Genomic DNA, 26,747 nt, shown 5'->3' on the forward strand with positions numbered 1-26,747 from the left:
GACTCTGAAATTCCTAGATCATAAAGTCCAGTCTTCTTAGCAAGATACTCAAGGCTCTCCTTGGTCTAACCCCAGCTTTCATTTCCACCCTCATATGTTTCTGTGCTCCCTCTTAAACCCTCGACTCCAGCTACACTGAAATGCTCACATGTCCCTCAAAACATCACGTGATTCATGCCTCTGTGTCTGTGAAGCTGGGCTTAAGCTCTTCCCCTCAACTAAAGGGCTTCTCTGCTCTGTCACCGTCTGTCTAAATCCTTTTTGTGAATACAGGCTCAAGCCAAACCCTTCTGGTGAAACCTTTCCCTTTGTTCTGGTTGGGACCAGTTGCTACTTCTCTGTACTCCCACATCCTGCTTGGATAACCCAGATTTCCTTCTGCTTGGTGGGTGCTGTTCATGGCTGCCTCCCTCGGGAGACTCTCAGCATCTTCGTCTTGGCCGCCTCTGAATCCCTGAAGCACCTGTCCCTGCAGCAAATGCTCAGTAACTCAGTTAAGTTCAGCTTAGTCCCTATCCTGTTGGAGTCATTCCTTAGGTCCTTGGAGTCTGCGTACTGTTTATGGAAGAAACCCAGGCTCAGTCTTGAGGTTAGGTGACAGGTTTTGATGTACTGCTACCTGGAGACAGAGGGTGTGGGGTCACACCTGAACAGAGGCAGAGGTGACCCTTGGTTGGGGCTCATTCTGTCACTCCCTCCCCTTTCTCCCTCACATGCATAGTTGGGGGTCAGGAGAAGGGATAAATCCTGCTGAATCTTGTGGGACCTTGGGAGCCGCCTTCTGTGTTGGTGGGTTGGGGCAGAAGCAAGAAAGCTTTGCTGACATATCTTGGGCCATGGAGGAAACCTAGGGCACTCTCTGTGGAGTTGAAAGGTGAGCCAGGACCCAAAGCACTGACCTGAACCCTAAAAACACTCTCTGTAGTTGTATCATCCATCTGCATCTGCATCCCTGGTGACCCAGAGAGCTGGGGGAGAGCCCGGCAGGGGCTCTGTCACCGAGGCAGCGGCTGGGCCATCAGTCTTGTTATCACTTCCCTGCCCAGAGATTCACTGTAAGTGCTCACACCTCAAGGGCATGGAGGACAGATGCCCAAAGGAGGTGGTGAGTGTAGGTGAGGGTAAAAGAAAGGGTGATTCCTCAAGCGGTGGGTGGTGTGTGGGCACAGGCATGGGGTGTTGGTTCAGGAGATGGCAGCTGGTTGTGTGTGCTGTAGGATGAAGGGGGCGGTGGTTGGGGATGACACCCATGACAATGGTGGGGCCCAGAGCCCTAAGGGCCACGTGCTTCAGGCTGAAGAGTTTGGACTTATCCCTTGCGAACTATTCTCTATTACATCATCTGTAGAGTAGGTCCAGAATTATGGCGCCCATGGACAGGTTGGAAAGGAGCATCTTCATTTACTCTATCAAGTGTCCATATTTTGTTTTTAATATTCTTTTCTTATTAATGTATAGGGTAGAGGTGCGGAGATCAAATTCCAAAAGGATACAGGAGTAACGTGACTTTGTGTAATTTTATTCTTTTCAAATGAAGCAATTCCTGTTAACAAACTGTATGAGAAAATAACATTAAAATTCTATACCTTTGAAAGTTTTATAAAAACACACACACATATATATATATATTCCTTTGTAAGACCTTGTTTTGATTCTAAAACAGGGGATACATTTTTTCATAAATAACTTTTTAACCAAATAACTTATTGTAGAAATAAGAGAAGATATACAATTCAGTGAAAAGAAAAGAATCTAAAAATCTTCATTACTTTTTCCTCAGAGACAGTAGTTGCCATTTCACTGCATATCCCTCCAAAATTCTTTCCATGGGTAGATTTGTATTTCTTTGTAAAATATAATTATGCTACCATAATGTTTTCAAATTTTTAAATTTAATCAATTTGACTTTTTTTTTTTCATAGCAATAAATATATTCAGCAGTGTAATTTTTAGTTTCTAACTATCACAGGACTGTTCCTAAATGTATTCTCTTTTTGCGGGACATTTAGGGTGTTTCCAGTGTTTTGCTATTATAAACAACGCCACAAAGAACATCCTTGAAAATAAATCATTGCGCACTTCCTCTATTATTTCCTTAGGGTAACTTTCTAGAAGTGGAATTTTTAGTTCAGAGATGATGCACATTTTTTAAAAGGCATTTGAAATATATTGCTGAATTGTTTGTTGGAAAGGTTGTAGTGATTTATGCTCACGCCAGCAGTCCCAGAGAATTGCCGTCTGACCAATCCAAAGTGAGAATTTAGAGATAATAACAGAGCAGGTCAAGGAGGAATTGGTCTCTAGGGTCTTGCATGCGATTGCCTTAAAGTAAAACTGAATGAGCCATTATGACCTTGGCCTTAGCAAGGGAAACCAATTACTGGGCAAACCAAGGGACAGTGGAGAGCTTGGACCTCTTCGCTGGCTGTCTTCCTCAGATGTCATCTGACTGTTTTAACATGAGCCCAGTAACTTTCAGGAAGATGTTGATGAATCATTTAAAAAATATCTGATTCCACCATTAAGAGAAGAAAATGCATTTCTAGAGTGAACTGATTTCTAGGAAGTAGTTATACCAAAACGTAGTCCTCCCATGTTGTTAAAAGCAAAACAAAACAAAAAGAAAGCTTTGGCTGATATCTAGCAGAGGAATTTATAGGAAATGACTTGGGGACCCCTATGGAAAGGAGAGCCTTCCATGTGAGGGGGCTGTTTAACCGTCCTCTGCACAGAAACAAGGAAAGAGGACTTGAATTAAGGGCATCATCCTAAGGGCAATATATGATCTGATCCTGCATCATGAGGAAGTGTGACATACCATGAGAAAAAGGGGGGGGAAAGACCTTCTGTGGCAACAGTCTGGGGTTTTGAACATTTTATCCCTGGAAGCACAATCCTGACCCAATGGCAAAGAGCCATCTGAACTTCAATGAGTTGGGCAAAGTTAACATTCAATTTTCGCAGACTAACAAAATGTTTCCATGTGTTTGGATTACCAAGGGGTGCACACACCTTTCTGTCAACACTGCCATTTGAGCTTTTGGAGAAGTTCTGCTGCAACGGGAACGTTTCCTAGTTTTCAGATTCTGTGCACCGATGGCTGATTGCGAGTGTGAGTCGTGTAGCATTGGTTGAAATCCACTACGTACTGGTCATAGAGGACTCGCGGTCCCTGTGACCAGCAATTCCATATCTTGGTGCTCACCCGAGGTCAGCGCTTCACCAAGGGTAATGTGCACATGGATCAGCTGAGGATCTTGGGAAAATAGACTCTAATTCCGCGGGTCCGAGGGGGCTTCTGGGATTCCGCATTCTAATGAGTTCCCAGGGGATGTGGCTGCTGCTAGGTCTCTCAACCACCATCTGAACAGTGAAGTCCCAGGGTAGACGGTCTGAACCGCATTAAAATTACCTGGACAGCTCACGCCTGGGCTGCCCCCCAGCAGAATTCAGTCAGAATCCTCGTGGGTGAGACAGGTGTCAGTAGGTTTTCATCTCCCCGTCATTGCCCAGGCAGCGGACCAAGGCAGGCTCCTTCACATGTGTGCAGGGAGGTAGACACAGGGATGTTCATCAATAAGTAAATTGGGTATATTCATAGAGAGGTGCCCGAGAGCTGCTGAGATAATGGAATATACCTCCATAGCTTAACTTGGACACACCTTGAAAATACAGCGCTGAGCACCAAAAGCAAATCAGATACCACTGATGTTCACTTTAAAGGCACAAAACAATAGATGTAGTGGATCTGGTAAGAGATACATAAGGATGACGGCTGTATCACTTTAGGATAGAGGTTACTCCTGGGGGGTCCAGGAGGGAAATGGGATAGGAATGGATTCTATCGGATTTGAAATAATTTCTTTCTATTAAAAAAAGATATGAAATGGTAGAGAATGAACAAAAGAAGGGAGGGAGGGGGAGGCAGAAAGAGAGGGAGAAAGGAAAAGAAAGAAGAAAGGGAGGGAGAATTCTAGTCTCAGGACTGTGTCTGGTTGTTTCTCACTGACTTCTTAGACTGAAATGTGTTCCAGCAGGACACCGCCTGCCCATTCTCAAGCACCTCAGAACATTAGTAAGACCAAACAAGGTTCTAAAATTATTAGCTAGAAAGAGATTCAGAAGGGCTATTTATTCCCACAGTAGATGTTTCCACTTGTGATGACCCGAACATCATGGCAGGCTTGCCTGCTCTGGGCCAGTCCAGAGGACCAAGACCAAGGCTTTCCATCTCTCATGTGAAACAGACACAGGAGAAGCAGCCTCCGGAGGCCGCAGTGAGCTGAGAGACCCTGGGATTAGAGCTCTGGGCTCCTGATTCTTGCCCTGGTGTCTCTCAGCTCTCGGGGACCCCAGGAAGGAGCCCTGTGTGCCAGTGGTGCCCCGAGGACCCCTCCACCCAAGCTGTTTGTGTGGGGTGCTTCCAGCTTGTGTTTCCGTTGGGGATCACCTGCTCCTTCTCCCCAGGGCCCTGTCCTCCTGGTCCTGCCGGGGTCCCCTCCCATACATGGCAGTGGAGCGTGATGCTGCCTGCATCCTGTGGGGTGTTTCTACCACAGCTGTGGACTGTGGAAGCCAGCCTGCCTCCTGCAGGTGTGAGTTACTGGCAAAACCAAGTTCCCTGCAGGAAAGGCATGTAACTGACAGCTCTCTCTTAGAAACCCAAGCGCACGGGAGGTGCTAGCCTTCTGGTTGACCTCCACTTTACCTCCAGTTCTGTGCTCCATAGTTTTTCATCTTTCATACAAATACTGTTGTGTTTTTCTTGGTAATCTGTAATTAGCAACCTCCTGACATGTGTGGTCTTAGTTTCATATAAAGATGCCAGTAGTTTTCTAAGGAAAGAAGATTTTCATTTATTCTTATTTTTTCCCCCATTCTTTCTTTTTTTGGATTGAAGTACAGTTGATTTACAGTGCTGTGTTAGTTTCAGGTGTGTAGCAAAGGGATTCAGTTACACGTACGTCTATAGCTATAGCTGTTCTTTTTCAGATGAATAAATGAATAAATAAAAATGAAAAGAAATTAATAAAAAGAGAAGCCCATCCCTGTGGGAAACCTTGGACTAGCTGAGCAACAGGAGCAGGTGGTACGAATAATCCTGAACTTTCAGAACAATTCACCTGGAAGACAGTGGTCTCTGACTGAGTCGGTTTGTTCCCCAAAGATGATCTCCTGGGACCAGTCACCGAGCCTGGCTTGAGGCCGTGCTTCTGGAAGAGCAGGAGGGGTGGTCTGGAAATCTGTGGCTGGCGGGAGATCCCACCTGGGATGTGGCTCTGCCCAGAAGTTTGTCTCCAGGAGTTGATCAAATGTGCTTGCATCCCCTTTCAGATCCTACACTATGGAGTACAGACCACGTCCGGCAGTGGCTGGAGTGGGCAGTGAAAGAATACGGCCTTCCGGACGTCGACATCTTATTATTTCAGAATATTGACGGAAAGGAACTGTGCAAGATGACCAAAGACGACTTTCAGAGGCTCACCCCGAGCTACAATGCTGACATCCTTCTGTCGCATCTCCACTACCTCAGAGAGAGTAAGACGGTCCCCACTCCAACAGAGATCCCTGTCGAGAGGTTCTTGTTAACCTGAGATGCAGAGAGGTCCGTCCTCTTTCTGCCCCAACCCGATTCCCATTTAAGATTGAGAGAACTGAATGCTTAGAAGGTGATGACTTAGATGAATGTGTAGTGAGTAGCCCTGCTGCCTCCTCCAGGGTCCCCCAACCAAGAAGATCACATGTCAGAGGGAAACACATTGTTTATTATTCATCCAGTCACCCATTATTTCATCTCCACGATGCCTAAATTGAAAGAGGAACCTTACAGAAAGGCTCCTCCTTGATGAGAATTATGGAGTTTATCTTCCCTAAAGCCGAACCAAGCTCCCCTTCCACATTCCGCTGGAAGATGACACGAGCGAGGTGTCTGCTCGGTGTCTTGAGGTGTGGCCCGGCCTGTCAGAGTGGGAATGGCATACTGGCGATGAGAGGCATGAATCCACAGAGTCTGCTGCATGCTTTACTTCTTCAAATGTCAAGCATGATCAGAAGGAGATGTAGACGTAGTGCAGCAATGGGTGGTGTGAACTCTTGAGTGTCAATGCTTTGCCTGGCATCCCAACCACTTTTTCCTGGAATTAAACATGGGCCCCCCATCCAGGTTTTAACACGCTAACAAGTAGCAGGGCCATGGACAGATTTCCAAGCAGCCCTTAATATTAGGGTGGGGATTGGGGTGGGGATGTTTGTCTTTCTTCTTCTTCTTCTTCTTTTTTTTTTTTTTTTTTTAAGGAAGGTCATTCGCTCTCTCTTTTTTTTCATTTGGATGTTGCTTTGTGTTTTGTTTTGTAGCACCTCTTCCACATTTGACTTCCGATGATGTTGATAAAGCCTTACAAAACTCTCCACGGTTAATGCATGCTAGAAACACAGGTAATGCTGGCCCTGCCCCTCCCCACAGGACAGGCATAGGCTCTTGTCTGCAGGCTGCATGCTTTCCAGGTAGAACGTGGGACGTTCATCAGGTTGAGGGGTCCGTGGTAGGTCGGAGACTCTGTGCTGGAGGCACACAAGGCAGGGGGCGCTCTTCGGTCCCTGAACACTTCCCCTCTCCTCGCCAGGGGAAGGATTTCTTTCAACCAGGAGCTGGGTGGAATTAGCCTTTGGCCATAGCCTTAGCCCATGTGCTGGATTACAGTCAGTCCTCCAATAGGCACTGTGCTGATTATAGAAACTGAAAGCATCTTCTGGATAAAGTGACCCTTAGGATTCTCCAATTTTTTTCCCTTTATAAATTTTTATTGTTAAAGGAATGTTGACTTGGACAAGCAGTTTTATTTTCCCCTTTGGTAAAGGCTTAGGCCATTTGAGTTGTCTGGACGTTAATCTCCTCGCACAGACTGTACCTTTGCAAAAGGAGGTTGGAGGGGATGTTGCTTGTTTTTTGTGAGCTTTGGTTGAGAGGGAAACTGTGTTATAATTTTGGCAGATATGAGATTAGTTACTAACCGAATACCTGCTATCCTGTGTCTAACCATTGAGTCTACCTTTTATGTATTTGTTTGTTTATCTGTGTATTTGTTGTGCCTGAGCCTTGTGGAGTTTAACATACTGCTTCTCCCCAGCTAACCCTCCTCCCTCCCGTCCTAGTAAAGGCTGAGAGTAGAGGCTGGGCTTTCTGTGGATGAATGTTCTCCTGGTCCCATGCATTTCCTCCCTCCTGATGGAGACACAACAGAAGCATGGCCTCAGGCTGCTCACCCCCCGTACCAGCCTGCAGGGACCCTCTGCCACCCCCAGGCTGGGGAGAAAACCATCGAGTGTGGGAAAGATTAGGTCACCGCTCGGAAGCAAGCCAGCCAATTCATGGGCAGCCCTTCCATCGAAGTACAGCCATTTCCCAAATAGTTGCCTTGTTCTTTCTAAATGTAGAGTGTGAGGGAGTCCAGATTTGAGAATTACAGAGAAATGACTAATGGTCTTGGTTCTCAATATTCAGAACTGAGTAATCTAAAGTCAGAAAAAAAGTTGCTTTGAGTCAATAGTGCACTTTTTCAATGTAAGTTGCACATATCAGCCTATTAATGACCTTGGGCCAGAAATACCAAGTTCCTTAGACAAAGTCATCTCCCCCCTTCAGAAACACCTTTGAGACACACACTTTCTGATAATTTCATAGTTGTTTAAAAGAACTTTTAGCAGTAAGTGAAAGTTTCAAAAAGCTCTGATTTCATTATTTTTGTTATTGCAAAACCTAGAAGCAACTGAAACACAGAACAACCAATTCCAAATGGGCTAAACTGTGAAAAGGGGGTTTGTTTTCCGCCCCCGATTTGAGCATTGATTGAGAGAGAGAAAGGGAGAAAGTGCTTTTAGGGAGAGATGTGGATTCATTTTTAATAAGATCCATACATTCCTTGGTAAAATAGTCATAATTCTTTGGTACTTACTTTCCAAGGGCTCTGTAAGATGTTTTATGGGTTTTTATACACTTTGATAATTAAAACACCCACCATAGAACTGTTTTAATAAAATGAGCTTGCTGGGGATGGGACAGGGGAGGGGCTGGGAAGACACACAGCAGGGCTTCAGGAGGAAGTCGCACAATCAGAACACAAGACATCTTGTGCCAAGCGGGGCACAGCAGAGCTCCGTGTCCCCTCCCGTCTTCAGGATGTGTCTCTGCCCCGTGTGCTGGCCCTCCCTCCCGAGTCTGTGTGGCAGGTTCCAGGAGGTGGTCTCCCTCGGCTGTCACGGGGCAAAGTGGAGTAGGCGCTGTCGCTGAGATGGACGACCACAGCCAAAGACCTTCACGTGTTTTGTCTTTCCTTTTGTCTGCAGGGGGTGCAACTTTTATTTTCCCCAATACTTCAGTATATCCTGAAGCCACGCAAAGAATTACAACTAGGCCAGGTACGCAAACACCCTGTGTCATCTGGTCATTGAGGGACCTCCCAGGATGTCCCAGGAGAGCCGTGACCTAAGTCACGTGACACAAAGCCAGCTCATCCTGGATCTGAAGCGAGTCCTAAACAGTCCTGTTCTGCCTCTGGGGATCTGGAGCCTAGAATCAGTCAGACAGTTCGTTCAGAGGTGGCATGAACAGTCCCTGAACTGCGGAGTTGAAAGCCGGTCGGCCCCTTAACTAGCTGCTCTCGATGCCTGGCGATAAAGAATCAGTCCCATTTTGAGTTTACAGAGGCATATCCGTGTCACCTGTACTGGCCAGGGAACAGCGCAAAGCAAGAGGCATTCCTCTTACATAGCACTAGTGACGCATTCCCAGCTGTCGCCAGAGCAGGTGGTTTCAGAGCAGAAGCATGCCATTGATAAAACTTACACCTGAATCTTACTTTATGTCTTTCCCGATGACTTACTTAGGTAATTAATGTATGTGTCACTCACACAAAAATATCACGACTTATCAGGTGCCTTTTAGTGCCAAGCAGGACGTTAGATTCTGGGAACCTAAAGGTGACCCAGACATCAGAAAGCGCCCTGTGCTCAGAAAGCCGGCCTGCTCCTTCCCACATGTCCACAGAGCGCCTCAGCGCCAGCCCCAGTCACACAGCCTGGGGTTCCAGATGTTTCAGTAGAGCCACCCAGAGCCAGACGCAGACTCACCCACGTAGATGTTTAACCGTGCAGGCCAGTAACCTAGATCTGGGGAGACAGATGGGGATGTTTAACCTAAAGCACTGACTTTACAGTAGAGGCCCCACCTCTAGGGATAGAGGCTGTCGGAGCAGGAAGGGAAAGGAGTCCATCCCCCAGGAGAGGAGGGAGGAGGCTTCCCGGAGCAAGGGCCGTGCACCAAAGGAGGATCAGGTGTTGCCGGGGGAGAAGGAAGGCTTGGCATTGGGCAAGCATGGTTTAAATGTCTGTCCCCTCCCCGGGACGTACAACCCCATGAGCGCAATGACATACGACAGCCTCGTGATCGAGGCCACAGGATGGTTTCACTATATTCACACATGGATCTAGAATTCCGTCTTCTTAGACCCAAGCTGTTGGGCTTTGACCTCTGTCACGTGTCCAGGCTGCACGAGTCTCAGTCTGAACTGGTCCAAGGCACTAAGCTTGCCGCTGCTCTTTCTGCCCAGTGCAGAAGACGAGGGGCCAGGGAGCTAAACAGCCCGAGTGAAGATGCTTCTCAGAGCTGTTCTCACCCTCACACGGCCCTGGTACCTCGTAGTGACTTCAGGCTGGCGCTCTTTTCTTCTCCAGCCTCAGAGAGAAAGTTTGCTCCCCTGTTCCTCCTGGGCAGGTGGTGGACAGTGTCAGCCAAAGTGCTTAGTCTCCTCTGTCACAGGCCATTTAATGGTAGACGGGGAGGGAGGACCCAGGGTCTGGAGTGAACTAGACTGGCGCTAAAGAAACCCACTGTGCAAATTGAAAAAAAGGAAAACTGAAGTGCACACGTCCCACTAGCTCTGGAGAATCCCGAGTTCACCTCCAGCAGATGCGCCCTTGGGAGAACCTGGGACGTGGAGGAAAATTGCCATGATTTTGTGAGCCTTCTAAAGAACTTTCCATTCATGCTCACAAAAATAAAAGCGATCTGTAAAGCATTCGGCCAGGGTGTGTTTGTTTGAAGCAATCTCATAGATGCCTTCGGTGGAGTTGCAAAAGCCAGGGACTGTGAGCTGGTGTCAGGGTTGTGCGGAAATATCGCTACGCTGGTCCTGAGAGTTGGTTCAGTACAATGGTCTGCGCAACCAGCTGGCCTTCTTGCTCCGTAGAACAATGGATCCTGGAGCTTCCTTTTTTCCCACTCTGTTTTAGGGTATGGTGGATTTTGAAGACATGGTGCCTCAGGTGTTAGAGAGGAGAGTGGCTGGGGTGTGATGGCTGGGACACCCCTCAGCCCAGGGAGAGACAAGGGTGGCCAGTGCTAATTCACCTAGCAAGGCTCAGATCATGCTCTTCCTTGGGTCTGTCATTTGAGGATGACTTGAAAGAGATTCAGTTTGTCCTAGAAATACTTGTTTTGATGGCTGCTACTGTGATTTTGAATGGAGATGCAAATGTTGGTCTCTGAGCTACAAAGAATTTAAATCAGAGTAACTGAGCCAGAGAACTGTTTGCTGTCAGCCAGATTCACGGATTTGACATTGAGTAAGAGACTTACTTGTATACCTTGGGCAGACCAGCGATAACTGCAGGAGAGATTTTGTCAGTATGAGAGCCTATAACAGGTCAGAGGGAGAACTTTGTGGTGACCCAGGGAGGATGGGCATTGCAGGAGTCACTGAGGGAGGGAGTCACTGGGAATCTGTGACCCTGTGGTCAGTGGGCATCTGACTGCTTTCAGGAGGGGTGACTGCTGACTCTGCTTGGGAGAGGTCCTTGGGTCCTTGGGAATAGAGACCCGAGTCCCTGTTCCCAGGCACTCTTGGTTTTCTGTGTCCCCTCCATTCCTACATCCAGGGAAGCCGGGGACCCCTTCCTCCCGCACATGTGGAGTCCTCCTTCCTGGTGCTCCCTCCCCACACCCCCTGCCCCTCCTCCTTCTTTTCCTTCCTGCCTTAAGTAGCCACCCCTAATCTGCCTTTTCTTTTCATAGCCTGACCTTCCAGTAGGTCATGTATCCCAGTGCCCCCTTACTGCCTGCACTCCACGGACCGTTCAGCGACCTTACAGACAGCCCGTGACGGACAATACACTCTATGTTCACGCCCCATCCCCTCTCTTGCCATACTTGTTCCTGTTTATTTTTTCCAAATGTTCCTGATTCAAAATGCACCTTCCTTCATGATCCCTTTGTTGAATTAACATTTAAATCAGTTCCTCCTCTATTCTTGGAAAGTGCTAGCACATAGGCATAGCAGTTTGCCTTCTGTTTTTATGATCATATCTTACGGTGTCGCATCGGTTTCCCAGGTAGTCCCTTATTAATACCAGAAGCGCTTTCCCCGTCTCCCCCGTAAGCATCCTTCTTTGCTGAACGCATGCCTTTTAGGGCCGTGGCCCTTTGAGGACTCAAGGGGCATGAGTAGAGACAGTTCTGACTCAGAGGAACTTGTGAGCTGGCTTTTGACCTCGAGATGTGCCACCCTGCCTGGCCTCTTAGAAGCAGTGTCTGCGGAAGCTGTGGGGTGTGCCGAGGACTTTCTGTAACCCCGCCCTCCCCTTCTCTATCACCATGGCGGCCCACGCCCCATGAGGCGCACTGAGGATGTTATCAAGAGCCTGGAGAGTTGGGCCTGTGAGTGCAGCCTTGACTTTCACTTTTCAGCTGGTGCTTCTCAAGGGTTTGTCAGAATCTTAAATGATTCCTCCTTTGGCGTTGGCAGCTGGGCGCCACTTGGCATCTCCAGTCACCACGAGACAACACAGCTGATGCCCTTTCTCCTCAGTTAAGTGCTCTGTAAAGCCTGTATCACAGCAAATGACCAAAAATGTGTATTCTTTACTTTGCCCAGGCGATGCTGTAGCCACAGAGATCTGCACACCTGGGAGGGAAGGAGAGGCAAATGCCCCCAGATCTCCATGTCTTTGACAGAGGAGTTTAGAGAACTGTAGGAAAACTAGAGGAAAACCAGAGGAAAACCAGAGGAAAACCAGAGGGGGTTGACTTAATCATGCTAGTAGGCTTGACTCTAAAAATTCCTTGCATTAAATAGGGGCTTATAGATTGGTTTTGGGCGATAGCTCTCAGTCTTTCTGTCTTTGCCACTAGCATCTAAGTTCACTGAAGGTGGGCAGATTTCATCCTTTCACAGCCAGTGTACAGGGAGCCAGGGACCTCTGGAGTTCCTTTGTCAACATGGCGTGGATCCTATAGAATGAAGATAAGCCCTCTCGTGATCCAAGTTCTGGTCCTTTAAAAAATAAAGTGGTGGGTGGACGTCAAGAGGGCTAGAGGGCTGTTCGTCCCTAAGCTTGAAGAAAGGAGAATATAAAAAATCCTGCAGGAAGGGCAGCGAGGATGCTGACATAATTCATTGATGTCCAGGGAAGGGAGTGGGTCGGGGAGGAGTCTTATTCAGAATCAGAAACTGGTCGTCACTCCCAGTAAAGAAACAGAGGTGCTGGTGTCGGGAGAGCCAACGCCAGGCAGATTCCTGTGTGTAGTTTCCTGTTTGGGGGTCTAGATCAAGGCATAGAGCGTTCTTCTTTGGTAATCCGTATGAAATAGGGTTACTAAGCTGCCTATGAAATGGCTTTTAAAAAGTTCAGTTTTTAAACATGATCTGTTACATAAAAAATAGCAGGGCCAATGCCAGAAAGCAGCCTTCCCTGACACAGGACCTTCTGCCAAGGGTATGAGTTAATTACCTTGAAGATTAGAGCTAAAGGGAAATGGAGAGTGGGTGGAAATGACACCAGGAATTAAATGCAAACCGTGTTCTCACTAGAAGTCCTGTGATCTACTGTCCAGAAGGGGCTAATGTACATGGAGAAACAATTTTTCAAGCAGCCAATGAGTAGAACTGCACAAAACTGGCCCTGTTGGAGGTGGTGTAGCTGCTGACAAGGTCCCTGAGATGATTGTCTCTCATCTCCACAGGGCTTAGCTCAACAGTCCCCAGTGTCACGTCCCCCAGGAGGGGGCTTGCCGCCCATGGCATGTGATCGGTAGCTGATAAGAGTCAGAATTTCATGAACAAAAACAAAAGCCCACTTATCTCCCAGGGCAATATGTTTATGAACACATTCATCATTGTTCATATAAACATCTCAGATTCTTGGCTGAGAATCAGACTTAGAGTTGTTTAGGTCCGGACTTACTTTCAAGGGAGGATGAGACATGGCTTTACACCCTAAGGACTTTATGAAGAAAGCGTCTCAAAATATTTTTCTCTGAGTAGTTTGATGTTTAATTTTTTTCCAGCCACCTTTCAGTGGGCAATATTTTTAGGTTTAAAATAGCAGCCAACTGACCTACTGACACTTGCCAGGAATTCCATTCGTGGTCTCATATTTCAGGTAAAAGCATTCAATCTAGAACTCTTCCCACACATACATGTATTTATATATTTATTTATTTATTTAAACACACTCAGCAGTTCTGAAACCATTATCTGTAGGAACACAGATTTCTAGAGGAGAACAGTAGGAATTGTCTACAACAGGCTTTCTCAAGCTTTAGCGGGCGCCCAAGTCAACTGGGATCTTGTGGAAATGCACACTCTGACTTAGTAGATCTAGAGTGAGATTCTGCATATTTGGGGGGAAGGGGGGAGGTAATTAGGTTTACTTATATTTTAATGGAGGTACTGGAGATTGAACCCAGGACCTCGTGCATGCTAAGCACACATTCTACCACTGAGCTCCACCCTCCCCACGAGATTCTGCATTTCTAACAAGCTCCTGGATGTTGCCAGTATTGCTGGGTCTGTGGACCACACTTTGCAAATTGAGGATCTAGAACCTATTTCTGGATTATCTGGCTTTTTCACTTGGTAGACAGGAACCCCTTGGTGATACGCCTGTCTGCTCCTGAAGTCGGCTACATGCTCTTACATTGCCCTGCTAATCGATTTTTCTTTCTGAGACAATTCTCAAATTGAACCTCTGGCTAAGCATTTTCTAGACAAAATGCAACTGGATGAGAATCCGTACGCAAATGCTCCCTGAGACATAAGTTGAAATTGAGTTGTAAATTGATAGCGGCTGCAGATTTGATTCCCATGTGTAACCTCAACACCAGGAAAGTGAGAATCTGAGGAACTGGGTGGGAAAGGCTTACTGTCCAAAGATGCAAAAATGCCAGCCGAGAGGGAGTGGTGAGCAATAGCAGAGTTTCAAAAGCAAAACGATCGACCTCAACCAGAGCTCTGGAGGGTAGGGTTTCACAGACCACACTCATCGAGATGCTGTGGCCAAACAGACTGAATAAATTAAGGCAATTCTGTGTTGGATTTCACGTTGCATTTCACTGCTATTCTCTCTGGGAGAGGAAAATAGGAAGAGACACATCTTTTGCAACATAGTTAAGCTTTTTGAAGGTTGACCCACCAAATTTCCAATTTTAAACAAGGTTTAAACATGGCTCTGCCCTCCAAGTGAGATTTTATAGCTATCTCCAGGTGTCTGGCAGCAGAATACCTGCTGAAGAACCTGGCTATGGTGTTCAGCTGGCCCAGAATGACACATGGCATTGAACTGAGAACCATCAATCCAAGAAGATGTAGTTTTGAAATAATTCTGTAATAAGAGTGCATGTGGAAATAGCTTGGTGTATGCAGAGTTAGTAAGAGCATGCATAATAATGTTTCTTGAATATATTTGTAGTTAAAATTTTTTTTACAAAGTTTATTCCAGGAAGAGCAACTCATTGAAAGATAAAACTGTTTTAAAATATTTTTGATATTTTTAAAAGAAACTTGAAATGACTTAGAGTCATAATCATTAACAGAACTTGCAATGAGCCTGCAGAAGTATAATTATTCAATTTGCATATGCAAAGTGTGGAAGGTTTGTGGGACAAGTGGCAATACGTTATAAACACAAGAAAATCATTGGCGTATACTTCTTTTGGGGGGGGGTAATTAGGTTTATTTATTTTAATAGAGGTCCTGGGGATGGAACCCAGGACCCCGTGCGCTCTACCCCTGAGCTCTACCCACCCGCTCCTTACTGGCTTACCCTCAAGCTGTCTACAGTCATTGCTAACATGTTGCCGGGGCAATACTGTCTCAGTCTTGCATCTGATTTGACGCAGTTCATTTTAGAGAAATTCTAAATTCATTAAGAGAAGGAGAAAGAGTAGACTTTGGCATAGAAAAATAACTAGAACTTGCAGACTGATTTAATATAAATGGGTGAGAATTTAAAGGGCAAATGAGGGGTGGCTGAGAGAGGCAGCTCGCAAATGAGGGACTAAGAAGGCAGTGCTCGTTTCCAGGGAAGGAGAAGAGGAAGGAGCGCTGAGTGTCATTTGGCGGATTTAGGGTCAGACCTCAAGCAGGAATCGACTGACTCGTCAGCGTTGAAGGAAGGCTCTGTTTCGGACAGGTCGTGAAGCCAGTAGAGGGGTGGACCTAGGTCAGCCCCAGCTGGAAGCAGGGCGCGTTAGGCTGTAAGAAGCGTTTGATGGAGTCTTGACCTGATTGTAGGACATTACCTTAAAGAATCAGCCAGCTCTGAGAGACGCCATCAGTGCGAGTTTTCAGGTTAACGGGGGAAAATGTTAGCTTAATAAAATAGACAACATCATAATTTGTAAATCAAATCCAAATCTCATGGAATCCAGGTTGAATGTCCCTTTGGATAACTGAGTTCTCTTGCACAATATTTATTCTGATAAATAAAACACAAAACAAAAAAGCACACGGAATAGCTGTTATAAAATTACATCACTGATCTCTTAGTCAATTTATTTGTCTTTACAGATTTACCTTACGAACCACCCAGGAGATCAGCCTGGACCAGTCATGGCCACCCCACCCCCCAGTCAAAAGGTACCGTGTTGGCTTCCGCTGCCTTGAATCCTCACATCACAAGGCAGAGGATAACTGTTGAGAGAGTAAATAATAGTTTCTGTAGCCAGCCTATGCCTTCTCAGCATGAAGTGTCTGTCCCTTTGGCAACAAAGCACAACTCACCTTTAAATGCAATGGCTCTTTCTCTGTTGGGGTTATACCTATTTCTATAACAAAAAGAAATGAAAGAAGTGAATTTTATTTTATTTTTTAAATGTTTTATTACTATTTTTATTATTTTAAGAAGGAAGATAATTAGGTTTATTTATGTATTTAAATGGAGGTACTGGGGATTGAACCCAGGACCTCATGCATGCTAAGCAGGCACTCTACCGCTGAGCTATACTCTCCCCCTGTTTATTTTAGACTGCAGTTCATCTTCATCTGTTTTGTAAACTATCTCAATTTTTTTTTTTTTAGTTTTGGAAAAAGTAGGGTACAAATACATTTTTTAAAATAACGTAAAGCACCCTCTTTCTGCTACAGCATTTACATTGGGCTTTATTAGAAAGGACAATTTTTCCTTACCATAAGATGCTTCTTGTTCTAAGAGTAAGACTATTCTGTTAATCACTGAGGGAACTGATGGAATGATGATCAAAGACCAGTAGCCAAATGCAAGTTCCAGCTAATTGTCTCATTCACTTTTGGATTGTTCAGCTGCTCAGCCGTCTCCTTCCACAGTGCCCAAAACTGAAGACCAGCGTCCTCAACTAGGTATGTTTCAGGGAGCGTCCTGACGGCCATGAGAAAAGTGACTCAAATGTGTCAATTTCTAAATGAAATTCATGTTCTTTTGTGTTCTCTGTTCTTGCTCTGCACGGAAAGTGGGGGCCAAATGATTAGTCTACTTAACTGGGACGATTTGAGATTTGGCTAAAACATTCCCCCAAACCTCTGCAATAAATATGGAAAAACCCATCAGGCTTGCACACAGGCTGCGTCTTTGTGACGTGTGAGATGAATTCTTTTACTCTCACCTCCCAGGCCACGTGCAGCAGCGGCAGCATGTGTGCCAGGTCCAAGGCGGGGACACTGAGGAAGGCTGCTGCGGCCAGCACAGCCCTGGGACCCACTGTGGACTGAAGACATTCACCCCGTTTCTGTCCTGGGGTGGAGAGAGCACTGGGCTGGGTATTGGGAACCCCAGGACCAAATCTGAGCTTGGCCACCAGCAGGAGGCCTTTAGCAAGAAGCTTCTCTCAGACCCCCATGGCACCTTTTCTAATACAGGAAACGGCGCCCGGTGACTCTGGTGTGGGAGGCATTTTCCACTCCGAAGTCCGGGTCAGCCTTGTTCCCGCAGTTGCATCAGTCCTGGCCACAGCGATGTCTTTGGAACTTGACTTCTTTTCTCCTTCTGCCGTAGATCCTTATCAGATTCTTGGACCAACGAGTAGCCGCCTTGCAAATCCAGGTGAGATACTGTTGATCATTTTGTTCTTCCACAGCTATTTTTTTGGCGGTGGCTATTTTGAAAGAGAAACTTGTATTGCTGAGAAATCTTTTCAACTGAACAAATTTAAGTTTTAGGTCTCACTGGATCATTTGCCTAAGTGGAAAAAAAAATGGATCAGGCTATAAATTAAGATGTAGCTTCAGCAAAGAGCATTATTACCCAATCCAAGCTGTGGCAGTTTCCCTAGGGCTGCTCTAAGAAAGGGGCTTAGACAACAGACATTTATTGTCTCCTGGTTCTAGAGGACAGAAGTTCAAAATCAAACTGTTAGGGTTCGTTCCCTCTGTGGGCCGTGAAGGAAGGAAGGAGCCCAGACCTGTCTCCCTAGCTTGTAGATGAGCCTCTTCTGCCTGTATCTTTTAGCCTCATCCTCTCTCTCTCTATCTGTGCCCAAATGTCCCTTTTCATAAGGACACCAGTCATATTGGATTAGAGCCCACTCAAATGACGTTACTTTAATTTGATGACCTCTCTGAAGACCCTATTTCCAAATAACATCACGTTCTGAAGTCCTGGGCAAATCCAACGTATAAATTTGTGGGGACTGACACAGTTTAGTCCATCACACAGGCAGATAAAATTATATCTTAAAAAGAAGAACCGTAATTACAACCCTGAGGCTTCAAATTTAGCATCATCTTCTATGAATGGTCTGTTCCTGAGCCTCAAGGCTAGAAGAAAGTGCAGATTCTTAACGGACCCGTTTGTAACCTGTACCTCGCCAAGGATCGTCACCTGTCATCACGTTTCAGTGCCAACCAAATTGTTGGATTTGTTTGTATTCAGATCAGAACCAGCTGTGCTGGCATCAACTTCAGAAGTTCACAGCATATGTTTGCCTATTCTAAACAGCGAATTCAAATACCAGCATGTCAGAGGCGTATTGCAAATACAAGCTGGAATGTATCTTTCCTAAACATCGAGGCCAAAATGGGGTGGGAAACGGGACAATTTAGATTCCATCAGGATACATCCCCACGAGGGAATCTATGCTTTTGAGAAATATGAATATGGTCATTATCGAGCGCCCACATCTTCGACATTAGCTCTTGGTTGATGCTAACTAGTTCAGCAAATACTTTTTGAGCAGCTGAGCAGTGAGAAGGGTCTGTTTTGTTTATTGCTGTACCCCTGGGCCTAGGCCAGGTGCTCAGTAATTATTTGTTGAATAAATGAATGCGAGGAGTAACACGATACCATCCTTGACCCGGAAGCAGCTTACATTCCAGTGGAGAAGTGGACATAGGTTTTTCCCAGCATCTACCTGGTGGCCACGTTTCCTGGGTCTCTGGTCCCTCCTCATGCTTGTGCCCAGCGTTTCATATGCAGCTGCCTCTATAACCATTCAAATAAAAACGATGACTGTGTCTTGAGATGATCATTATCAGGAGTGCTTCAGGAAGACTGATCTGGCAGGAGCGGTCAGGAGAGATTAGAGAGGGGAAAAGGACGGAAGCTGAAACGCTCTGGGAAAGTTAACACAATGATGTGAAATAACAAACCAACGGCTCCCACCCCAATGATGCAAGTGCTTCTGTCTGTGGTCCCGGCTCCCAGGAGCCCCAGGAGGCCATTGTCTTCATCCTACAGAAGAGGAATCGGAGGTCCAGACAAACTGGGTAACTTTTCCTGGGTCACACAGGCAATAAGAAGGGAGGCCAGGTGTGAACCCTGACTCTCTGTCTCCAAATTTTTCTGTTTTCTTGCCCTAGACGGGCCCTGAGTGAACGGGAGGGAAGTGGGAGGTCTTGGAGAATGAGGACCAAGAGAACAGAAAGGAAGGATTTCCATTCCGTTTGACAACTGTTTTGCGCCTGGGATGGGTATGAGGTCAGGGATGAAGAGGACAGGGTCATGCTGCACCAAGCAAAACCAAACTGGCCCTTTCACTCGTACAGGTTGGCTAAATGAAACGTATGTCAGTGCCCATGGTGTCGCAGCTCAACGGTGTGGCTTGGTTGATGGCCTGGGGCCAAAGAGAGTTGCTGGCCCCTCAGCAGAGGGCTCAGTGTCTACTCACACGATGCCCGGTAGCTGGGGGATGCTCGCTGGTGGCAGAAGAGAGTTGCTGGCCCCTCAGCAGATGGCCCGTCTACTCACTCAATGCCCGGTAGCCGGGGGACGCTCGCTGGTGGGCTTAGAAGGACCTGGGGCAGAGCAGGGAGGAGACGGCCAGCCCACCCCTGGCCTGGGAAGATGCCTTGGTGCCTAACGGTTCAGGTGGGCTGGCACTGGGAGCAGGGACTGCCCCTTATGCCGCTAAGACCGTGCCCACTGGGCCTGGGGAAGATGGCAGCAGTGCACGTCAGATTTGAGGATAAAGCTGTATTTTCCTTAGTTTCTAGTGAGTTAGGTCTTCTCTCCATCTCCTGGGCGGTGGCTTTGTGTCAGTTGTATTCATGTGGCCTTTCCCCCTAAAACCAGAATGTCTTTTATCTTTCAGTTAATGAGAATGTTTCTTCCTGTTTGATTCTATTCTCCCATCCTCTGATAAGTAAATCCTTCACCACTTAACATTGCTGCCTCTGCTCGTTACACAATGCAAACTTTTTTAGAGCCATTTTAAAGGGAAGGATGACATCATATGGTATGAATGCACAAGATGGTAAGAGCATCTCAACCTCTCCGTCCCTGCTGAGAAGCGTGCGCCCCTGCATTATGATGTTCTGGATCAGATGGAAGTGACTTAGCCCCTTTACGTCCCACCAGAATGGCTGAGCATTCAAAGTGGCTCCTCTAATGAACAGAAATCCCCTTCCCAGGCATTAGCTTTCTTGGGAGCAAGAGTTCAGCGGCTCCCTTGGTGCCAACTGGATGGTCTTTAATGGTGGGCATTTAACTGCTTTATGCAGAGCTGGAGACCCGTTTAAGGATGCTTTGCCATTGATTAGGAGCTGGGAGTGTCCATTCTTCCACTGGGAACCTACCAAGCTCCAGGCCCGGGGTAGGGGGGAGGGCGACCTGAAAAGGACTGGAGGAGGGGGTGGAGGTGTGTGCAGAAGCCAGGCTTGAAGGCAGCATCGTATAGTGATTCAGCACCAAGGCCTGGAGTCGGGGTTCCAACCCATGCTGACCTGGGGCAAGATCAGTCACTCTGCCTCGTTGGGCTCTAATGCCCCCTCTCTATAGTGGGCTAGCACATGGCTCTGGGGAGGATTAAGTAAACACATGTACAGTGTTCAGAATGGTGTCTGGCACAAGTCAGCTTCCAGGGATACGAGCCACCCTGAGAGCACCGTCATCCCCAGCTTCCACGCGGCCAGGGTGGAAGGGTGGGGGTAGCTGTCTCCCTTTTGGCATCTCTCCACTCTAGGCAAGGGAAGATCTTTCTTTAAACCCTGGTTTTCAGCTCAGACAAATCATAAGAGCATTCACGTATGGAGTTTATCCTCATAGTGACTCTGCAAGATAGTATATTACCACCACCCCCATTTTGCAGGTGAGAACACCTAGGCATATAGAGCCGGGTGAGCTGCTCAAAGTCCCGTACGGGGCAGAGCCAGGATTTAGCTGAAGCAGTGCTGACTTTCAGCCACCATACGGTCTGCCCCTCCAGCAAGTCCCGTCTGAGCCATGCTGAGCCCCGGCAAAGCCTCGCGTCAGGGACACGCCTGCTCCCTTGACCTTGACATGGTGGGGGATCCAGGCTGTGAGCACCCCCAGCTACTGCAGAAGGAAGCCCGAGTGTGGGGCTTGCTGGGCCCCCTCCGCTTTGTTTACTGCTCTGTTCCCCCGTCAGCTGGCGCCTGAGTGCCCTGCTCGGGGCCACCCCTCCTACTTGACCCACCGCTGCTGAGTCACTCCCAGCTCTGCTTTTCTCTGTGGTTTATAAACCGTTTAGATGTTTTGCCCTTTTTTTTGCTCAGTCTGTACCTCTTTGCTACTGTGTTTCCCTTCTTTTAATCACATTCAGAGACCATTTTCCTCCTAAAAATGAAAAGATTGCCTTTGGTCTTCTCCAAAGCCATGCCTCGCACTGCTTCAACCCGGTGGGCTCTCCTGCAGGTTTGCAGCCTACATCTTTGTCCACCCCCACCCCCGCGCCTGCAGTCCTGCCTTTTTCGTTAATCACCCTGGACAAATCTAGGAGAAAAGCAGCTGCTCCTTACTGATGTTGCCAGGGTGTTACCAGGACAGAGGGAGAGTCCTAGGTGTGACGAGTTCCAAAGAAGGTGAAGAAGGTGGTTCATGAGGGGCAGGTGGTGGTGCTGATTGGATGGAAGATCCTGTCCTAGAAGAGCGTCTCCTTTTACTTGCTGGTTTGGCCAGTGAGATGCTCGGCCACTCTTAGACTTCCTAAATCTTAGGTACCTGTGTTTTGGAACCCCTATTCTGTATTCTAAAATGCACTTTTAGTGCACACCATTGTTTTGACAGTAAAATAAGAATTAAATAAACTGCTTTTGAAATTCTGTGGCCGTGAGTAACTCATCTAACTGACTGTTGACCATGACTTCTCAGCGACCATGGTGCATCCTTGAGATTCTCTCTTGCACAGCAAGAAAATCTGCTGTAGACTGCGAACACAGCGGATTTTTGTTATATTAAATTTGACAATTAATGACCTTGACATAGTGCTGCACTTTGTAACATCTATTTAAACGTTAGTTGGTTTGCATTTATGGTTTTGTTCTCAGGTTTGGAAGCTGATGAATTTTGTTCATAGGTGTCTTCTTCCATAGGCCGTTGCAACGCTCAGAGGCCCCGAGCCCTGTGTCTTAAGGGCTGATGGGTAAAACAGTCTAGGGAGAAATTCTTCCTCCGCCCTTTCAGCTTTGAGTTTCTAGCCATGAATATAGGTTCCCGCCTTACTAGTTCTTCCGAAGCAGAAGAGCTAGGAAACCACGTTTGCGCACTGTTTTTATCCAGTACACATTTATCAAGGAAGCGGATGAACGACAGATTCCCAAGAGGCAGTGCCAAGGTTCGAATGGATACCAAGTAGAATTTTGGCTGTTTAGGTAGATCTGTGTCCTTATACAAAATCTGTGGGACTGCACTCTCTATGAGAGGAGGTTGACAGTGAATATTCATTTTCAAACAACGCCATGTGTTTATGTCGAAGCATATGTTAGACTGTTAAATCAAAAATCCATGTTTTTCCCTATTCCCAGGTCATATATGGAATTTTTTTTTCAAGCAGTGATCCTATGGTTACACTATATATACTAAAACCATATGGTTTTCTCAAACTCCTCTTTGTATTTTTAAAAATGCATATTAATGAAATGTTGGGGGCAACAAAACTTGATTGAGAACAGTTTGAATATGTGGTTCTGGAGAAAGCAAAGGCTTCCATTGCGATGAACTACAAGCTGTTAATACATTTCAAATGTGTTGCTAGACTGAAAATGATCATTTTCCAGAACATATTCAGAAAAGGCTGACCTTTCTCACGATGCTATTGCATGGATGAATTCACAGTCATACCCATTTCCATGTAGCCAATGTGGAAACAAGGATTTTTGAGTTGGACAATTTATATAGGGAGCTAGTGGGAAGAATTTTGAGAAAACAAATTTATAATCACTTTTTACATTTCATCAGTTCCCTGAATAGTTCCTTTAGTCATTTTACCACATCTATTGGTATTACTGATGGTGTAAGAAGAGGTGGTCGTTTTGGTAATAAGCCCAAGGCGGTGCTGCAGCTGGAGTTTGGGAGGAAAAGCCTGCCTTCTACCCATTTTCAAAGCTTCTAAAATCTGCTTAGCACATCTCAGCTTCGCCTCATGCTCCATATTTCTGTTGATGTTTGCAGCCATCTCTCCTCTAGGGAGCCATCAGTCATCTTAAAGTATTGTGGCATGGTGGCTAGAGCGATGTGCCTGGATTTTTCTCTGAATTTAATAAAACATAAAAGCCACATCTATATGCCTCTGGTGGGATCAAGAGAATTCTGACCGAATACACCCAGTTAAATGAGATCCATTGACTCAGCTGGAGTCTCGCTCGGCTCTGCGAGAGGCCTTGCAATCACTCGGTTTTGCAGTTTTCCTTTTGGAAATTCTGCTTAACACAATGGGCGTCGCAGCACCGGGGCAACACGTGGGTTTCCGTTAAGATGCATTTGCCTGAATACTGGAAATGGGTGATCTGGTTTGAAACAGAGCCAGCTTTTTTCTAAACTTCCTCATTTTGAGTGGGTTAATTCTGTTCTAGGAAAAAGCTTTGACAGAATTGCTTTCTGAGCGCCAGCAAAATGTTATGTTAGAAATAACGGTGTTTACCTCCATTCTCTATTTTTTTCCATAAACTTTTAGACGTCCATTTCCTAAATCTGACTTTTATTATTTGACTTGACCTCGCCAATATAAATGGTATTAGGTCATTATTGCCATCCATATAATGGCGCTCTCTGCCTCACAAAATAGGAAAAATAAGCCTTTCCACCCCCGAAACACAAAGTTGACCTACCTGCTCTGCTAAGGAAGTCAGAAATGGATGGAGCCAACTTGAACTCTGCCCCATAGGAATTCTTTACATTCCATAAAGGACTGGGACCTGTAGATCAGCCGGAGAGTCACCAGGAATCCTCATCTTAGGTCGGGTTCCTCAGACTCAGAGCTTGGGCTGGGGAAGCTTGTGCAGGTGATTAATGAAGCCTGTGTTTTCGGGACAGAGGAAGTGAGGAAGCAGGCTAGGGCAGGGAAAGGTTCAGGAAGCTTGTGGACTTAGCTGGGCTCTTGTTCCAGTCTGACCCCGTGGGGATCTCCGGGCACGAACAGCATCATAGAACTGGTCCCCCTCTGAGGCAGGAGGGCCGGCGTCTGGTACCCTGTGTCAGTTCGTCGGGGTGAGGGCTCCCTGGGGGTGGCTGAGGCAGTACCTGTGCAGCCAAGGGTGGGTCTCTGGGGAAGAGGGGAGCCTGGGGAGGGAGCTCTGGGTGGGACACTGACAGCACCCACCTGTATCCCTAAAGCAAGGATGCCTGGAGCTCAGAGTCTGTTCTCACTGCTGTTCTGTTTCCTTTCCCGCCTCCCAGGGAGCGGGCAGATCCAGCTGTGGCAGTTTCTTCTGGAGCTCCTGTCAGACAGCTCAAACTCCAACTGCATCACCTGGGAAGGCACCAACGGGGAGTTCAAGATGACAGATCCGGACGAGGTGGCCCGGCGCTGGGGAGAACGGAAAAGCAAACCCAATATGAACTATGATAAACTCAGCCGGGCCCTCCGCTACTACTATGACAAAAACATCATGACCAAAGTCCACGGGAAGCGCTACGCCTACAAGTTTGACTTCCACGGCATCGCCCAGGCCCTGCAGCCCCACCCTCCAGAGTCTTCCCTGTACAAGTACCCCTCGGACCTCCCTTACATGGGATCCTATCACGCCCACCCACAGAAGATGAACTTTGTGGCCCCCCACCCTCCGGCCCTACCCGTGACGTCGTCCAGTTTTTTTGCTGCCCCCAACCCATACTGGAATTCCCCCACAGGAGGCATCTACCCCAACGCTAGGCTCCCAGCCAGCCACATGCCTTCGCATCTGGGCACTTACTACTAAAGACCCGAGAGAGGCCTTTCTCAACCACATGCATCACCAATAAATTGCCACAAACTCTGTTGTAGAACATGAATCAGAAGTGCCTCAAGAGGAAGGACCACGCTTGACTGGGGCTGGGGGAGGACGCCGGGGAAGAGGTTCAAAGACTCTTAGCGGGAGGGGATGACTGAAGTATTGCTACCAAAATCAAGAGGATGCTACCAATGTAATGCACAAGGGCGTATCATCTGTGACCAACCTTGTAAAAGACATTGTAAGTAGAAGCATGAAGTCACAAGGACTAAGTGCCACAGAAAATGTTCTGAAGGCGTGTGGAGACTTTAGAGTGGACTCTGGGATCCTGCTCGTGCAAACTGGGGTTCAAGTAAAGCAACAGAGATCACACAGTCTGGACCGAACATGCCATTTCTCATGTCATTCTAAGGAAAACTACCTGTATTTAAAAAGAGAAACATATCACAAATAGAAGGAAAAAAAAGAAGAAGAAGAAGAAAAGAGAGAGACAGTGGCCCATCCACAGACATGGGAACAGAACTCATTGGCATTTGCCCTTTTGGGGGAAATCAGATTCATTCCATTTGATGGAGAGCTCTCAGCTCTCTCCAACTGTGAAGACGACCCAAAGCTTCCGACTCCTTTCCAATAAGACAGGAACTCTGAGCCAAAGGGTGGGGCTGAGGATGTGTCCGGAGAGATGAGCGTGTGGATGTAGACAAAGGACCGGAGGAGGTGGGAGAGGAGAAAGCGGAGGAGGAAGAGGTGAGGACTGGGAAAGAAACTTCTCAAGCGGTAAAGACGGGACTCAGGACAGGGCTGGTTCTGCAGAGAACGAATCATGGAGACCTGAGGCTTAAGGCGGTTAGAGTTTATACCAAATCCAGTGTCAGGAGGAGGGACCCGGCGTGATGGAGGAAAGGGAAGTCATAGAATTCAGAAGCAAAATTATGCATCTCTTTTGTTTGTTTGTCTATCAAAAGAAAATTGTAACTGGAATTGTCTGATATTTAAACGAAACATTCAGGACCTCGTGGTTAGGTGGAGGAGGGGGCAGTGCTCTCCAGGGGGTCAGGTAAGAACTAGCCTTCTTGGGGACCACAAGCCGAGATCACCTAGGCATCGAGGTTAGGGGGGCCCCAGTTTTCCTTTTGAGTCGCGAACGCTGTGCGTTTGTCAGAATGAAGTCTACAAGTCCATGGAGTTTTTTTTTTCTTCCTTTTTATATAATAATTATATAACTTATGCATTTATACACTACGAGTTGATCTCGGCCAGCCAAAGATACACAAGAGAGACAATCCATGATCAAAATGTGGCCTTGAACATTAACTCTGTATGCTTAATGTTTACAATATGAAGTTATTAGTTCTTAGAATGCAGAATATATGTAATAAAATAAGCTTGGCCTCGCACGGCAAATCCGATCGACACGGGAGTCTGCATTTGCACTTTTTTAGTGACTAAAGTTGCCTAATAGAAACGTGGGCTGCTTGCTGTGGGTTTTGTGTTAGGGTTTTCCTTGGTCCGGGAGTGCGTGCAAGGGAGAGGCAAGCAAATGGGATGTTTGGCACCCAAACGGCGCAGTCTCTCCAGCGCCTTCCTGCCCGCTCTCATTCCTCACCCCATCTGGAGCAGAAGGACCACATTTCACGTGGGAGCCTCCAGATTTAAGCCCAGAGTGGAAAAAGGCCTCGAAAGCTGAGGTTGTCCTTAAGAAATTCCAGATCCACACCCAGTCATGAATCGCCCTTAATTCCTGCTCTGATCATAAAGCAACCCTTGGATGGTGAATAAGTTATTGCTCTCAATGCCAACTGTATTGTCGTGGGTGAATAAAACATCACGGGTGGCTAC

At 46.9% G+C, this 26,747-nt stretch overlaps 1 protein-coding gene across 6 annotated transcripts in view; it reads left to right on the plus strand.

Annotated features, from left to right (window-relative positions):
• ERG (ETS transcription factor ERG) overlaps positions 1-26,321 on the plus strand; it is a 175,821-nt gene extending 149,500 nt beyond the window's left edge. For 2 of the 6 annotated variants that reach the window (XM_045506830.2, XM_010970241.3), the window contains 7 exons: positions 5,335-5,538; positions 6,355-6,435; positions 8,344-8,415; positions 15,843-15,911; positions 16,593-16,649; positions 17,302-17,349; positions 24,376-26,321. In XM_045506830.2, coding sequence (XP_045362786.1) covers positions 5,335-5,538; positions 6,355-6,435; positions 8,344-8,415; positions 15,843-15,911; positions 16,593-16,649; positions 17,302-17,349; positions 24,376-24,896 — 1,052 coding nt within the window. In that variant the 3' untranslated portion in view covers positions 24,897-26,321. The remainder of the gene's footprint in view (positions 1-5,334; positions 5,539-6,354; positions 6,436-8,343; positions 8,416-15,842; positions 15,912-16,592; positions 16,650-17,301; positions 17,350-24,375) is intronic. The other 4 variants (XM_074354473.1, XM_074354423.1, XM_074354507.1 and 1 more) reach the window with 4 other exon arrangements.
• Positions 26,322-26,747: the final 426 nt, after the last annotated feature.

Source organism: Camelus bactrianus, chromosome 1, assembly GCF_048773025.1.
Source record: "Camelus bactrianus isolate YW-2024 breed Bactrian camel chromosome 1, ASM4877302v1, whole genome shotgun sequence".
NCBI classification, from domain to species: Eukaryota; Metazoa; Chordata; class Mammalia; order Artiodactyla; family Camelidae; genus Camelus; species Camelus bactrianus.